The sequence below is a fragment of the Rana temporaria genome, chromosome 5 (genome assembly GCF_905171775.1).
Source record: "Rana temporaria chromosome 5, aRanTem1.1, whole genome shotgun sequence".
NCBI classification, from domain to species: Eukaryota; Metazoa; Chordata; class Amphibia; order Anura; family Ranidae; genus Rana; species Rana temporaria.
In genome coordinates this window covers 346,069,295-346,087,976 of record NC_053493.1, presented here as the reverse complement: position 1 = coordinate 346,087,976, position 18,682 = coordinate 346,069,295, and the positions used below count along the sequence as shown (strand labels likewise).

The 18,682-nt window shown below is 37.5% G+C and overlaps 1 protein-coding gene and 1 non-coding gene across 2 annotated transcripts in view; one reads left to right on the top strand and one right to left on the bottom strand.

Moving 5' to 3' along the window:
• Window positions 1-12,344, bottom strand: part of STMN2 (stathmin 2) — a 71,562-nt gene extending 59,218 nt beyond the window's left edge. The window contains exon 1 of the mRNA XM_040354480.1: window positions 12,175-12,344. Coding sequence (XP_040210414.1) covers window positions 12,175-12,193 — 19 coding nt within the window. The 5' untranslated portion in view covers window positions 12,194-12,344. The remainder of the gene's footprint in view (window positions 1-12,174) is intronic.
• Window positions 12,345-18,334: 5,990 nt separating this feature from the next.
• On the top strand, window positions 18,335-18,441 carry LOC120942079. Its single transcript, XR_005749880.1, has one exon. It is a non-coding gene; the product is annotated as a U6 spliceosomal RNA (small nuclear RNA).
• Window positions 18,442-18,682: the final 241 nt, after the last annotated feature.

Genomic DNA, 18,682 nt, shown 5'->3' with positions numbered 1-18,682 from the left:
TATATATAATAAAATAATATATTTTTTTTTTTGGACCAATTAAAAAAAGGAACCTTTTTTTTTTTTTTTTTTTTGCTGATCCGAAAAAAGAGCACAATAGCAATTCACAGGGGTGGATTAAAGAGGAAGCAGGTGAGGCTGTTTGGGACTTAAAGTACAATCTTGATGTTTTTACAGCAATATATATATATATATATATATATATATTAGGGCTGTGACTGATTAAAATTTTTGTGTTCGATTAATCGTTTTTTTTTTTAATCGATTAATCGACTAATTTCGATTAATTAACGCACATACAGATACAACTACTTTTAGCTGATCTCCTTGCATTGCAACTCTGCATTAGCCACTGGTAAATGTGGTGGGGGCAGTATGGGGGCAGATGTGTATATTCTTGCAGTATGGGGGCAGATGTGTATATTACAGCATCTGCCCCCATGCTGTAATATACACATCTGCCCCCATGCTGTAATATACACATCTGCCCCCATACTGCAAGAATATACACATCTGCCCCCATGTGTACATTACAGCATGGGGGCAGATGTGTATATTCTTGCAGCATGGGGTCAGATGTGTACATTACAGCATGGGGGCATATGTGTATATTCTTGCAGCATGGGGTCAGATGTGTACATTACAGCATGGGGGCAGATGTGTACATTACAGCATGGGGGCAGATGTGTACATTACAGCATGGGGGCAGATGTGTACATTACAGCATGGGGGCAGATGTGTACATTACAGCATCTGCCTCCATGCTGTAATATACACATCTGCCCCCATGCTTTAATATACACATCTGCCTCCCATACTGCAAGAATATACACATCTGCCCCCATGTGTACATTACAGCATGGGGGCAGATGTGTATATTCTTGCAGTATGGGGGCAGATGTGTATATTACAGCATGGGGGCAGATGTGTACATTACAGCATGGGGGCAGATGTTTACATTACAGCATGGGGGCAGATGTGTACATTACAGCATCTGCCCCCATGCTTTAATATACACATCTGTCCCCATACTCCAGGAATATATACATCTGCCCCATAATGTTACCACACACAGATGGTTGTCCTTTCTTACCTGACTATCAGGCAGGCAGACCCATCTGCAGAGTAGCTGATGGACACACGTGCGCAAGGGAAGAAGATGCAAGCAGGCGGGCAGGTGATGATGACGTCAGCGCGCCGCGGCTCCGGAGCTAGGCCGAAGCCGCGGCCTTTCCTATGGGCGAGACCGCGGAGCTCACTCCGCGGATCGTCAATCGATCAAAATAATTTTAATCGACCAAAGAAATTAACGATTAATCGACCAATTAATCGTTAATTTCCGCAGCCCTAATATATATATATATATATATTTTTTTTTTTTTTTTTTTTGCTGTAAAAACATCAAGATTGTACTTTAAGTCCCAAACAGCCTCACCTGCTTCCTCTTTAATCCACCCCTGTGAATTGCTATTGTGCTCTTTTTTCCCCCTTTCCCCCCCCTCCTCTCACACCAGTGCTTCACTGCTAACATTCCCATTCAGCTTGCTAGAGCCCAGTGCACAGCGTGACACGCCTCCCCGGGGAGGCGGGGAGGCGTGTCACGCTGGGCTCTGGCAAGCAGACTGGCCGCCGCTCCGGAGCTAGGCCGAAGCCAGGGACTTTCCTAGGCCTAGGCTCCGGAGCGCTCCGCGGATCGCGGGGTGTGCCGATCCGAACGGGGTGGCCCGTTCGGATCACGGATCGGTGACGATCCCTTACACCCCTACTGCACAGTATATCTTATTTTTACAGACTGGCTTCCAGTAATTGTAATAACTAACTTAACAACCACCTTAATTGTTGAGATGGCACGTTCATTTTTGATAATGGTATTTATTAGATTTAGAGCTAAAGAAAAATTGAAAATAACATATTTTCCCAGATCACACTGATCTCCAACCTATTCATAACTGTAAACATGACCCTCTTACTTCCTATACTATCTGCCACCCATCATAAAGGGCTCTTGCCCTTCTATACTCTATCCCAAAATAAATTTCATTTTTTATAGCTAAATTATATAAAAAATTGAATACTCACCTTAACCTTAATTTTCAACTAAACACTTTAGATTAACAATTAGCAGTTAAGCTTACAGTAAAATGTATCCTATCACTTATTTTAAAAATAAAACCTAAACCCTTAACCCTCTAATACTAACTATTAACCTAACTCCTAACACAAACCTAAATCCTACATGATCATAATAATCTTATTGGACATATGAAGTGTCAGCACTCAAAAGATAATTTAAAAATAATATTCCTACACCCAGATTTGACAGTGCTGAAATCTTTGTGCTAAAGTAAAAACCAATACTTTTTAAACAATTAATTCATAATCTAAGGTCACAATTATATAATACATAAGCAATGAGGAATACTAAATAACACTTGTTAATTATGATTATGGTGATATAATAGCAAAAGACAGGGGAAATACAATGAGATTATAACGATCCCATGGAAATTATGATTTAATGACAAAAGATGATGATGTAATGTCTTCAAGTAATTATAGTATAATAAGGTAGTGATGATGTCATAAGGTAATGCTGATGTGATAATAAGGATTCCAGGAAATGGCATAATCATACAAGTTAGAGCTGCACAACTCTTGTTGTTAGGAGCCATGAGAATTTATTTGGGAACAGTTTAGGGTGTTAAATTATTCAGCTAGAGGTGTCAGTCCCATGTAGAGTTGGCTACCCCAAAATACATATTCAAATGTTTCTCTTTATTTAAGTGGACCAAGACTGTAACGCTTTAGGGTAACAATGATCTAATGACAGAGATCTGCTTGATGTTATTGATGGAAGCCTTCTCAAGTGATGTAACAATAGTTTTCCCCACCTCGGTAGCACAAAGGTCAAAGTTCAGCCTTCGTTATGGCTCAAAGACCCAGAAGGCACCTCCCTTTATCCATGAAGGTTCTACAATTGCTTTAATCCCAAATATTAATATTAGACTCTACCCATCTCATGAGCTAACCTATGACCTTATTTTCCAAACAGTACCTATAGACAATAGAACATGACATTCTTCTTGGTTTATGAATGCCGAACACAACACAGTTCTATTTTTTATCCTGTTACCTTGTATAGGAAAATATTAAATGACTTGTGCAAACTATATTTGAAAAAATGGCCTTGAAATTAAGAAATACATTTCATACCAGATACATTCTCATGATAGACATGACAAAGAATGGAAAATTCCATGTGACTGCTGACAGACAGATCTTTTCCAGAGTTCTGTGTATGCTGTTGGTTTTCACTGACATCTAGAAACCATATCCTGTCTTTATAGATGATTCACATTACTCAAACAAAAGCTGACAAGAAGATTCCAAAAGCCTCACTGATTGTTCTCTAGATTTTGCTCAGTGTTTTGTGACAATGTGACAAAATATCATATTTTATATTGTATATATTATGTTACACAGGCCTCATGAGACTACCGACAGTGGCCTGACACCAAAAAAAAGACATTTAATTTTCTTTCTAGAGGCATTGGGGTTGATTTACTAAAGCAATCATACTGTCCCCTTTGCATTGGAATTTGTACTGTGCAAAGGAATTCACCCCAAAACTTAGTGAAGGAGGCAAATATTCACTTTTGCATAGCATACCTAATCACGTGCTAGAAAAATGAAAAATAACAGCTTTAAAGCTTGCACATGATTGGATGATGGAAGTCAGCATAGCTTCACCTCATTCACTAAGCTCTGGGAAAAATTATCTTGCAAAGTGCAACTTCCCTTTTGCAAATTACCCCATATTGACATACCAACACATGCAACACAATATATGTAGTATACAGTGCCTTGAAAAAGTTTTCATACTCCTTGAAAATTTCTACATTTTGTCATGTTACAACCATAAACGTAAATATATTTTATTGGGATTTTATGTGATAGACCAGGGGTGCCCAACCTTTTGAAGAGCGAGTGCCACTTAAGCAACTTGGTAGCCAGTTGCGGGCCACAATGAGCGGAGCAGGCAGATGACAGGTCACGGCTACTCTAAAGACTCTCTGATCTGCAAAGATGGAAGGGGATGAATTCCCATCTGTTTTTCGGATTGGAGGCAGGCAAGCGTAAACGGACATCTGACGCTCTATAGAGGTGAATTGAGGGTCCGATTGGTTGGGCTGATTGTGTGAAAAGGGCCCAAGACTGCTTTCACACTGATGTGCTGTGGTTTACCCACACCACAGGTGCAGCATAGTGCACATGTGTCTATCCTGCGAGTTAGCTGAACTTTGACATATGCTCTGCCTGTGGCAAAAGCCAGCGCTGTAGGATGCATCAGCTTATGGGGCTCTTTCTTCCTCTACCACCAGCTTCATTCACAACACCGACACTGTGGTATGGCGTGTCAGCATCCTGCGATCTGGGCTTGCCAACCCGCCATTCCAGAGCAGGAGGTCACGGGCCACATCAGAGGGCTCCATGGGCCACTGGTTGGTCACCCCTGTGATAGACCAACACAAAGTGGCACATAATTGTGAAGTGGATGGAAAATTATAAATGGTTTCCCACATTTTTTACAAATAAATATCTGAAAAGTGTGGTGTGCATTTGTATTCAGCCCCCTTTACTGTGATACCCCTAACTAAAATCGTGTGGAACCAATTGCCTTCAGAAGTCACCCAATTAGTAAATCGAGTCCATCTGTGTGTAACTTAAACTTTTGTATAAATACAGCTGTTCTGTAAAGCCCTCAGAGGTTTGTTAGAGAACCTTAATAAACAAACAGCATCATAAAGGCCAATGAACACACCAGACAGGTTAGAGATTACGTTTAAAGCAGGGTTAGGTTATAATAAAATATCCAAAGCTTTGAACATGTCATGGAGCACTGTTCAATGCATCATCCGAAAATGCAAAGTATGGCACAACTGCAAACCTACCACCTAAACCGACAGGCCAGGCAAGGTGAGCATTAATCAGAGAAGCAGCCAAGAGGCCCATGGTAATTCTGGAAAAGTTGCAGAGATCCACAGCTCAGGTGGGAGAATCTGTCCACAGGACAACTATTAGTTGTGCACTCCACAAATTTGGCATTTATTGAAAAGTGGCAAGAAAAAAGCCATTGTAGAAAGAAAGACATAAGAAGTCCCATTTTCAGTTTGCGAGAAGCCACATGGGGGACACAGCAAACATGTGGAAGAAGGTGCTCTGCTCAGATGAGACCAAAATTTAACTTTTTGGCCTTAAAGCAAAACGCTATGTGTGGCGGAAAACGAACACTGCACATCACCCTGAACACACCATCCCCACTGTGAAACATGGTGGTGGCAGCATCATGCTGTGGAGATGCTTTTCTTCGGCAGGGACAGGGAAGCTGGTCAGAGTTGATGGGAAGATAGATGGAGCCAAAAACAGGGCAATCTTAGAAGACAAATTGTTAGAGTCTGCAAAATACTTGAGACTGGGGTGGCGTGGAGGTTCACCTTCCAGCAGGGCCTCAACCTCAAAACATACAGCCAGAGCTACAATGGAATGGTTTAGATCAGAGAATATTAATGTGTTAGAATGGCCCAGTCAAAGTTCAGACCTAAATCCAATGAGAATCTATGGCAAGACTTGAAAATTGCTGTTCACAGATGCTCTCCATCCAATCTGACAGAGCTTGAGCTACTTTGAAAAGAAGAATTGGCAAAGATGTCTCTCTCTAGATGCACAAAGCTGGTAGAGACATCCCCAAAAAGACTTGCAGCTGTAATTGCAGCAAAAGGTGGTTCTACAAAGTCTACTGACTCAGGGGGGCTGAATACAAATGCACGCCACACTTTTTACATATTTGTTTGTAAAAAAATTATGAAAACTATTTGTAATTTTCCTTTCACTTCACAATTATGTGCCACTTTGTGATGGTTTATCACAGGGGTCTCCAAACATTCTAAACAAAGGCCTGGTTTATTGTCCTTCAGACTCTTGGAGGGCCGGACTTTGGCCAGCGGGAGTGAAAACTTTCCTGGCATCAGTGGGAGTAAACATCTGGTATTAGGGGGAGGAATATTGCCCCATTGCTGGTATCATAGGGAGGAATAGTGCCCCATTAGTGGTGTCAGTGGGAGAAATGGTGTTCCATTGTCGGTATCAGATGGCAGAGTAGGGTCTCATATCATTGGGAGGGATAATGCTCCAAGGGCCGGATAAAGGCAAGCAAAGGGTCACATTCGGCCCTCGGGCCGCAGTTTGGAGACCACTGGTCTATCACATAAAATCACAATAAAATACATTTACGTTTTTGGCTGTAACGTGACAAAATGTGGAAAATTTCAAGGGGTATAAAAACTTTTTCAAGGCACTGTATGTATACACTATGGTTCAAAAAACTTTGCTAAACTGTAATAAAAAATATTGTGCAGGATTATTTCCCATTTCAAATTAACATAAGACCTTTTTGTTTTACACATTTAATCTGAATGCTATAGATTTGTTTAGGATTTATGGTAATTGTGCTATATGGTTAAGTTGAATCAAGACAAACTAAAATCATTTTATCCTCGTTCTACAATTGGCTACAATTTTGAGATGAGGATTGTATACAGTATATCAAAAGTTTTCTTTCCAGCCTTGGTTATCATTTCATCCACCGTCACCTTAGATCTCAAAATCCTGGCTATGAAAATGATTGATAAGCAGCTTTTCATAATAAATGGACTGTGTCATTTTGAGTGATACCAACTGATTAAAAGGTTGAATAGCCAGCTAATTACAGAAATCCTAAAACAGTGGCCTGTCAATTGTCATGAGATACTCAATAAACTTGCTTCATGGATCAAAAAGTTCACATCCCCAGAGCATTCATTGCATTAATATTTTCCTATAAGCACAATTTGGTCTGCTTAAAAGGAGAAGGTATATGGACAATGCAGTAATTATATGCAACCAATCGGATTTCAGTTTGCTATAACAGGATAAGAAAAGAAGATAGGATCTGACTGGCTGCCACCATTTATTGCACTGTGCACATAGAGATTCAATTAACTGGAATACAGGCACACCCCACTTTTAAGTACACAATGGGATTTATTTACTAAAGCTGGAGAGGGCAAAATCAGGCTCACTTCTGCACAGAAACCAATGAGCTTCCAAGTTTTATTACCAGGCTTAATTGAACAAGCTGGGATTAGAATCTCATTGCTTTCTATGCAGAAGTGAGCCTAATTTTGCGCTTTCCAGCTTTAGTAAATAAACCCCATTGTGTACTTAAATGTGGGGTATGGTTGTATATATAACCTTTACAAAGAAAATCCAAATATTATCTTATACTTTTTCACCAACGCATTTTCTGTATTAAAAAATATTTTCCTGTTATAGCTGATCTCACCGCTGAGACTCTTGTCGAGACAATGGCTCACTGGTGAGGTCATCGCTCCCAGAAGTGTTGCAAAACAATGGCAAGTACATCTCTAGAGGTACACTGAGGAATACTTACTGACTAGCTGTAATTCATAACCGAATCACAAATAATATGTAATTTGCAAGTAACTGACAAAACACATCTATTAAATATTTCTTTTAATTACTGTACATTTTTTATTCTTGAAATCCTATTTTCTGTTATAGGTATAAGGAATGCACACAGGCTTTTTTTTTTTTTTTATTGTGTATGAGTACTGCTAATAACAACAGGAATATGAGCTAAACAGAAGCCACCACAATTGCCTGATCATACATGTATCTTATGAAAAATACCTCCACCCGACTTTCTGAAAGTCAATGCAGTAAAACCTTGGATTGCGAGCATAATTCGTCCCGGAAACACGCTTGTAATCCAAAGGAATTTCCCCATACGAAAAAATGGAGGCTCAAATGATTCATCCCACAACATTCATAGGTCCTTGAGTTTATAGTCCATATAAAAAGATTATAGCAATGTGACAAGGTTGTGTAACCATAAAATGTCCATCCACAAATGGAAGCCTCCACAAGGGGATTTATCCAGAAGGAGCTACAGAGTATAAAAGAGATGTGTAGCAATATGTTGCTAAATGTTGTACCTTCATTAAATTTAACCATATTGCTACACTAAGGCCGTGTACACACGTTTAGTCCATCCGATGAAAACGGTCCGATGGGGCCCACACACGATCGGTTTGGACCGATGAAAAGGTCCTTCAGTCCGTTTTCATCGGTTTTGACCGATCGTGTGTACGCGACCTTAGCGCCTCTCTTTTATACTCAGTTGTGACATGACGCTACTCTTATATCAAGACATCGCTTGTATATCAAGTCAAAATGTATTAAAAAATGTTGCTTGTCTTGCAAAACACTCTCAAACCAAGTTACTCTCAAACCAAGGTTTTGCTGTATATGCATATGCTCAGGCAGGCTCGGAATGCTGGCTGTCCATTCAGAGGTGGTGTAATGGGTATTGAACTAATGCTTCACAAACAGCAATTTTCAAGAAATGTGGTTGCAATTACCATTGAATGGATAAAGGCAGTAACAAGGCATGGCTTGTTTTACAACTCAGATAGGCATTGTTCTGTTTGGGTATTTCTGTGATAGAAAACTGCTGAAATCTGGTTAAATCAGTTGTTAAAATTGACTAAACATTACAGTGTTTAAACCTAGTATAGGAAACTGTTCCGCATGAAAACTGGTTGGAAAAACTGGTCATATGATGAATCAGTGATGTCACAGATTCTTGGTCAGGTGGTAGACCGTACGGTTATGACCAACCATGAGTCCCACCCACAAAATGGCTACTTCCACCTTAGGCAAAGTACATCTTTCAGCACATCAGTATAGAAAGTCAGCAACTGTATTCAATAGACAAGCTAAAGGTGTTGTAAAACATTTCTATTAAAATGTCAGCTAAACTTGACATTATGTGACCTTGTTATATTCATAACTGAACTGATGTTACCGTAACTACCCACATTTCAGAACATAGTAATGGACGAATATTTGAAGTCGTCCCTATCCCTTTACCCCGTAACTACCCACGTTTCAGAACATAGTAATGGATGAATATTTGAAGACGTCCCTATCCCTTTACCCCCGTAACTACCCACGTTTCAGAACATAGTAATGGATGAATATTTGAAGACGTCCCTATCCCTTTACCCCGTAACTACCCACTTTCAGAACATAGTAACGGATGAATATTTGAAGACGTCCCTATCCCTTTACCAATGTTTGTTAGAGATTGATATCCTTCTATCTGGATGTGATCTTTCTTGTATAATCAATGTCAAGTTACACTTCTACACCTATGTGTGAATGTGTTGCCTTTTTCCATTCACCTATTGTATTTCTTGCATACTTGGCAATAAAATATATATATATTCAACCTGAAACGTCAGCTATAAGAGAACAGCACTTACCCTATTTATTATGAAAATATGGTCCTACAAAATATAATATAGTACACCATAAAACTGCCCTAAATTTTTTATAAAAATATGGTGCAACACAATAATGTAATATAGTTTACTATATGGAGAAGTGCTGGATATAAATTTTTTACATACGGAAATCAGTTGATATATGGTACCATCAAAGTCCAAACCCCAGCCTCCTCCCAAATACATATTTTAAATATAGTTTACTGTATAATACTGCACTTAAATTTTTGTAGGAATATGTTACTGCAAAATGTAATATATTATTCTGCCCTTGCATATTTATGTACATATCGTTTTGTATCATAAATTCTATTGTATTATATAATATTTCAGCACTTTTGTGATATATATAATCCAGTGGATATAAGGCTGTGTAATGACTTTGCATAATATTCATGCTACGCTAGACCCATTTATCCCACGCTGCTACAACACATGAAGACCCTTGGCCTCATGTTTATGTTTCACATCAGTGTACTAGATCTGGGACCATAAAATAGCTGTGTATACAATAAAAATAGGAAATAGCATTGTGAATAAACTAGGAAAATAGTGGATCTTTTTATTCAAAGGAGCAGAAATGATTTTAATATTTTTTATACATAAGTTGCTGTTTCTCTTCTGCTCACCAGGTGGCAGTAGATCACTCTCATGTCCCCACCATTATGGACAGGATCACACAGAAACACTCCCAAAAGCAAGAACACATTTTTTTTCTGTTTCTAATTAATAAAAGGAGGTAAACGAATTACTAAATATGATTGGATTACCTGTTGTGAAGATATAATATAAAACATTACATATAGTCCCATGCCTTTTGAGAATATCTATGTCTGTTTTTCTAGTGACGTTATATACAAATTTAGGAAAATCTATAATATAACAGATCATGAAAACTTACATGGTATGTATGTACCGAAAATACAATTAGGTTTAACTAAAATACCAACCAACACCTAACCGCGTCATATAATTTATGTACATTTTCATAAAATGCTGGCCTGTTCTCCAATAGGCTCATCATTTATTTTTTTCATAAACTTATATAGACGCCTATGAACAAATCTAATCACGAGACACACTAAAGGAAACAAATCATTAAGTCTAATGAGCTACTGTAATGATTTGGAACGTCATAATGAAAACCCAAGACAAGTTTATGATTGATGAAATGTAGAGCCATCTATCAAATAATGTCAGGTGGAGGATTGATAAGATAGTGGCCTTCTGCAGTGATCAGTCTCCCACTGACTACAAATTATCAATACTGATTACATTGCTGCAATAGGGAGGGGTGGCATGTTCAGCACTGCAGGGCTGGACAGACTCCCATAACTCCACTTTGGCTTCATTTACATATTCAGCTTCCAATGTGGCCCCCGCCCCTCCCTGGGGGACCTCTGAAGGGTGCCAGAGAGTCAGAATCACTCGTTAATAGGCAGGTGGGGTTTCTGACCATTCATTAGCAACAATAAGCTTCTGTCTTAATAACATGTATGTGGCTGGACCTTAAAAGTTGAAATCAATAAATTGCAATGCCAACGCCTTTAAATGCTCATGGTCAAACATTCTTATATATCTATTAAAATAATTTCATGTATTAGTTTGACATTACAGTTTATAAAAACAAATCTGTACACATTTAAACAGATTTTTCAGTAGAATTCAAGATCTATTCTATATAACACCTTTCTTTCTAATTCAGACTAAACATAATGAATACACTGTACACCTTCTTTGCAATTAAATAGTATTGAAAAGAGCTATAAATGCTGCAAAGTAGTTTGCGTTTACCATGCTGTGTGTTAAATCTGGCTAAATTCAACATGTAGTATATATATATATATATATATATATATATATATATATATATATATATATATATAAATGCTTACATGTGCCATGTTACTACAGATCAAATGCATAGCAATCTCATTGGGAATATGTGTCAACATGTGATTAACAGAAACAGGTTGGTGCTATTGTAGAATGATGAATTGGCTGTATTTGATCTGAACCTTGTCTTATACAATAGAAAGAGGGCAGCAGCAACACATTACAGACTGGAAAGTGCTCCACATTGAGCTGCCTGTGAACAAGAAAGCAGGCAGATGGGTGGGGTCTGTCTGCATTGTGCTATAGTGCTGGCAATATAGAAGAGCAGGTACTATGCATCCTTTGTATATCATTGTCTCAGCTAATATTTCAATGCAGGAATGGTCACTGACAAAATGAATTACACAATAAGTTTAAAATTAAAATGCTAAATTTGGCAATATGGCTACACCTTAATTACCAACTAAGATATATGACTGTATGAATATATATATTTATAGATATAAAAGTATATATATATATATATATATATATATATATATATATATATATATATATATATATATATATATATATATGTGTATATAGATAGATATAGATATATGAGAGTGCCCTGGGCGTGTCCTGTTCACCAGCCTGAGCAGTCATAGAGGTATATTCTGTTACACAGAACAAGTCCTGCTAATGAATGAAATGATTACATGCATTAAGGAATATTTCCTATAAAGCAAAGTATTATTCCAATAAAAAGCAGCAAAAATAAACCTAACATGCAGTTTACAAAATAGCTCCTAAAATGAATATGAAAAAATTCTGATTTTAAAATAAGCTTACATTCTAAATTATACTAGTGTTCCAATATAGCAACTGCATTGAACAATCAGATCTGATAAGCAATGCTAGAAGTCTAGAGATAGGCTTGAATCTTTACCTATTGCTGTTTTAGCCATGGCGATGTATACAGATGCTCAGAGGTTGTGAAGGCAAGAGATCCAGCTACAGCAGTGGAGAGGGAGACAAGACTGAATAAGGCACTGAGTCAGCACTGTAGGGCTGTGCAAAAGAAAGAGCAAGAGGCAGGAGCCCATGAATAATTAGCAGTCTTAGGCTGAAGCAGATTGGTTCCACTAGTCCCCTGATATGACTCATTTGAAGCTTCAATCTCTAAGCATTAAATATTGATCTACCAATAGGGCTGAGAGATAAAATGGAATAATGCAGCAAGACATGGGAATCTTTGCGAGAATCAAACACCCCCATTTATTTCAGTAGTACATTCCATAGAGATGCTTTTCCATAAAAATTGGGATGGAAGCCGGTTGATACTGGCAAGTGGACCTGATGTATAATTTCCCATAAGAGTTGCTAAAACAAGGGCTGTTAAATGCATTACAGTAAAAAATCTAAATATCACTATTATATCATTTATTGTATAAAAGTGCATATGTGTGCTTTACCATAATATATACTGTATACATAAACACCCAATTATTAAGAGCACAGCAACACTTTGCCTAGTAGTAAAAGTGCTACAGAAATAATAATACAGACAAATAATAATACTAATATTATTGTTAATATTAATATTAATAATACTAATAATAATACATTATCGAATATACTGTATTTAATATTACATGACATTGCTAGATTAATATATAATAATAATATTATAATATAATGAATATATTAGAGACTATCTCTCTCTCTCTCTCTCTCTCTCTCTCTCTCTCTCTCTCTCTCTCTCTCTCTCTCTCTCTCTATATATATATATATATATATATATATATAGTGTATATACATATATGTATATTTACTGTATATATATATATATATATATATATATATATATATATATATATATATATATATATACATATATATAAAATATATCTATATAGATATATAGATAGATATCTATATAGATATAGGTATCTATCTATATCTAGATATATATTACATACACTGCTTTTGTGCTCCCAGGTCCTGCCTATAAGTGTCCATGTGTGCAAGATTCTGTATGATGAATATATACTATATACATAATTATGATAAATGCATGCATTTCTAAATGATTCCAGACAGTTGTTAGCACCTGTTATATGCAGAAGTCATCCTATCTCCAGGAACAGCCCATTGTTTGATTGCTGACATCGGAGTCTCAGCAGAGCTGTCCTTGGTGCTGAAATGCTCCTCTGAACTCTTATGCCGCGTACACACCATCACTTTATGTGATGAAAAAAACAACGTTTTGAAAAACGTCAATTAAAATGACTGTGTGTGGGGGAAAACGTTGTTTTATGTCTTGTGAAGAACGACAAAAAAAATTGAAGCATGCTTCAATTTTTTGTGTCGTTTTTCAAAACATCGTTTTTTGTGTCAATTAAAATGATAGTGTGTGGGCAAAACGACGTTTAAAACAACGTTTTTAAAACCTGCACATGCTCAGAAGCATGTTATGAAGCTAGCTTCAATGGAAAAGAGTGCGGAACGTAACCGCGCTTTGCTAGAGCATTTTGAAAAAAACGATGGTGTGTAGGCAACGTCGTTTTTGAAAATGAAGTTTCAAAAACTTTGTTTTATTTCATGATTTAAAACGTCGTTTTTTTTCATCACATAAAGTGATGGTGTGTACGCGGCATTATTAGGCCTCCGCTGAACCAGTGCTGGCTCATTACTGACATGCACACTCATACACACCAATACATCTACTGTATATATACTGTATATCTTCTGATAATTTATATATATATATATATATATATATATATATATATATATATACACATCTAAATATTTATGGAGTCTATATATATATATATAATCTCCATAAATATTTTGATGTGTGTATATATATATATATATATATATATATATATATATATAGGAAAAAAATATATATAGGTATACAGTATATATACTGCATATACATATATATATATAGTCTCCATAAATATTTTGATGTGCATATATGTATGATCTGTATATATATATATTATATATATATATATATATATATATATATATATATATATATATATATATATATATATATATATATATATATATATATATATATATATATGCAGTATATATACTATATACCTATATATATTTTTTTCCTATTCTCCATAAATACTCTGATGTGCAAAAGACATGCAGACATCAGTATATCTCTCTCTTCTAATACACAAATATATATAGATAAAAGAGTCTATATAGATTATATAGTGTTCTGGTTGTGGTATAAGTGTGCATGTCAGTAATGAGCCAGCGCTGGTTCAGTGGAGGCCTAATAAGAGAAATGTGTTCAGAGGAGCATTTCAGCACCAAGGACAGCTCTGCTGAGACTCCTGGGTTAGCAATCAAATCAAATGGGCTGTGCCTGGAGATAGTATGACTTCTTTGCACTATATACAGTATAATATATACATATATATATATATATATATATATATATATATATATATATATATATATATATATATATATATATATCCATATCTATATATATATATATATATATATATATATATATATATATATATATATATATATATATATATATATATATAATATACATATATCTATATAGATAGATATCTATATCTATCTATATATTCATACTGTATATAGTGCACAAGTCATATAGTGCACAAGTCAATATATATATATATATATATTTTTAAGACATGCTGTATTTTCTAGCAGATCAGTGTATTGCACCCTGTGTGTGTGTAGCTGACACAGCAGGAGAACACTTTGTAGTGTATTTGGGAATAGCCGGTGGAGTGGAAGGGGGTGATAATTAACCCTTATTGTGCTGGGAAGGAGATTGCAGAGTGAGATGTGTGGGTGGAAGACAAAGGCACAGCACCCAGCATCATCGCCCTCCTGTCATTGTGCTGGCACACTCCATCCTCTGACCACACCCTGACTCATGCGCAGACCTCCCTGCTGTAGACACGTTTAGCTCTGTCACTGGAAGAAAAGGAACTCACCAAGATTCTACAAGATGGATTCAAGATCTCTGATACCTTTCTGCGGAGACAAGGCTGACCTGATTACTAATAGAGAATGTCATTTGTCATTAATGCAATGCAACTAAACAGGTTTCACCACAATGCATAATCATGGGAGGTGCTTTGATTTGCTCTTGTTCAGCAATGATTTGTATAGGGATTAGCACTGACATGTGTGAGAGAGAAGAGGCAGCCAGCCCTTTCCTCCCCTTGGGATGTGTTCTGTTTTGGAGATGGAAGCTGTGAAATCTTCAATGATCCTTTTCCTTTGTCATTTTTGATAGGGAATAAAATAGCTGTAAGGGGATCACTGCTAAACAAAAATACATGGCTGATAATTATTACAATGTGTACATTTTAGGAGCATTTCTCTCCATGATGGTGACATTGTTAGACCCTGACAGTTATGGCATGTGCTTCAATTTCTACTTAGCCCCCGGTTCACATATATATGCGATGTGGCAACCAGCATCATTCCTGTGCGGGTTTCCACATCACATGTAACACTGACATCTGCAAACCGCTGCGGGTGTCAATGCAATGTTAATGACACCCCCAGATTGGTTCGCAGATCGCAGTGCGAACTGTCAAATGGTGCAGGAATTACATTGCATAGGTGTGAATACACATGTGATCCGGTTCCAATGCGCACCAAAAAAAGGGTCATGCACCATTTTGGTGCGAATGCGATGCAAATTCAGCCATACAATCTGTATGGCTGAATTTGGATCGCACAGACATCACATGTGATCTGCACAGCAGTGCGAATCACATGCGATGTCTAACATTGCACCAAGTGTGAACCTTAGAGATCTTACATTTTATGCATTATGCAGTTTTGTATTGTTGTATTACGCTATTTACTTTTCAATCATCTATTAATTAATTTTGCCATCATAATGTCAATTCCTTTTTGAAAAAAGATCATACTAGCATTAGATTTGATTCAAAGAGGTCATTATGGAATTCTACCAGCCCCTCGTTATTTATATCTGTGTGCCCAGAGATTCCCCTGAGGCATGATTATAGAGGGCCATAGCTGTTTGTGACAAGTTTATGAGGGCTTCCATTATAAAATATTTCCAATAAACCCTCTGATCTGCTGCCTGTGCCCCCCAACCCACAGCACTGCTGGCTTCCCTCGTCTCCTCTCCTACTGGCTACTGCTGCAGGCACACCGGGGGATGTTTCAGGATGGAGAGTGGGGGAAGAGGGCAGTAAATATGTAATTTATGTTTATTTAATTAAATATTAATTTTATATATATATATATATATATATATATATATATATATATATATATATATATAGGTATTATTTCACTAAGGGCTACCAACAGAGCTCATTAAAAAAATGTAAAAAGAATAATAGAATTTTTTTTTTTAAATAAAATACTGATACTGTTCACTGCCCTACTGACACCAATCTCTGCCCTACTGACACACACACTGCTCTACTGACACCGTCCACTGATCAACTGCTCTACTTACACTGCTCACTGCTCTACTGACACTGTCTCTCTTTCTTTCTCTCTCTCTTTATATATATATATATATATATATATATATATACACACACATGTGTGTTTGAGCTTTGGGGTGACACCTGACAAAGTCCACATCCTCAACTAACACCATCCACTGCTCTACTGACACCATCTACTTTCCTACTGACACATCCAATGTGTTACTGACTGACACCATCCAGTGTCCGACTGACACCAACCTCTAACTTACTGAGTACTGACACATCCACCTCTATACTGACACCATCTACCTTCCTACTGACACACCCACTGCTCTACTGACACCATCTACCTTCCTACTGACACATCCAATGCTCTACTGACTGACACCATCCAGTGTCCGACTGACACCAACCTCTACCCTACTGAGTACTGACACATCCACTGCTCTACTGACTCCACCACTGATCAACTGCTCTACTTACACTGCCCACTGCCCTACTGGCATTGTCTCTTTCTCTCTCTCTCTATATACACACATTTGAGCTTCGGAGTGCACACCATAATGCAATAGGCTGCACAAATCTGTGTCTCTAATAATAAGCTGGGATGCCAGCTACCTTCCTTCCCAACCCCTTATCCTTTCATCTTTTTGTAGAAGCTGCCACCTGGCCTCTCTGTGTTATGTGGTCCTAACTCCAATCTTTGAAATACTCCATGTTGGAGCATATATAGAAGGGCATAAATTGACAGCATATATACATATATATACACATATATATATATATATATATATATATATGAAGCCCATTCCACGTTAAAGTTGCAGAAGCACAGCAAAAATGGCAGCTGAAGACTTCAGGTTGTCCCCTCCACATCTGGCCACATGCAGTATTGCATGCCATTGATGTGAAGGTGGGGGAGGGGGGCGCTGGAGAACCTCGGAAAGGCCCAAGGACAGCTCGGCTGAACTTGGAAAACCTTGAAAAGGCTCGGCAACTGAGAATTTTTTCGAACGGCTCCGTTCGGCTCTGGCACCCCCACCTCAGGCCAAACGTGGTACTGCTGTGGCTTAAATCCTGCTAGTTTTGTGAGACAACACTCGCAAACCGAGTCAGGATTTTTTTTTAAAACAGTGCTCGTATTGCGAAACGCTCGGTAACCGCGTTACTCGCAATCCGAGGTTTCACTGTATTTGAAAGTACATGCGTAAGCTACAGAGCCACTTCACGGCACACCAGTATTATCTGCAGTCCTAACTATCAATTTTTGAGAGCCTCCATAGTAAAAGCACATGCATTATATTGGATAGGTAAAGGACAGGTGAGCCAGCAAGGAGCCCGCCCCTTCTTAAAGGTACAGGGGTGCACTGGACACCCAGCATAAATCATAATGGCATCAAAGGTGTCCAGTGCGCCCCTCACCAGTCTTCCAACAGTACAAACAAATGGCCATTTTCCCCATCTATACCTGGTCTTTGGAGCAAGGAACACATGGAAGGGCAACGCATGTCAAACAAAACCAACTCAAGTTACTGACCAGCCTGCAATGCAACCAACCATATTATAATGTCTAACAGCATGCATTGAAAAAATTGTTTTTTTGTCCTCGCTTCGGCAGGACATATACTAAAATTGGAACGATACAGAGAAGATTAGCATGGCCCCTGTGCAAAGATGACACGCAAATTTGTGAAGGGTTCCATATTTTTTTTTAGTTTTCCTGAATTCTGTTTACATTGCTCGCTTATTTACTATATGTTCTTAAACATACAAGGTCAGATTTACTTATCAGGACTAAACTAGAGCACAATAAGGAATACAACTTGTTTTTTATCTATCCAACCAAAAATTGCTGCTGCCCTAAGATGTTACTTCTTACGCCGCGTACACACGACCATTTTTCACAATGTGAAAAATGATTTTTTTTTTAATGTCATTAAAAACGATCGT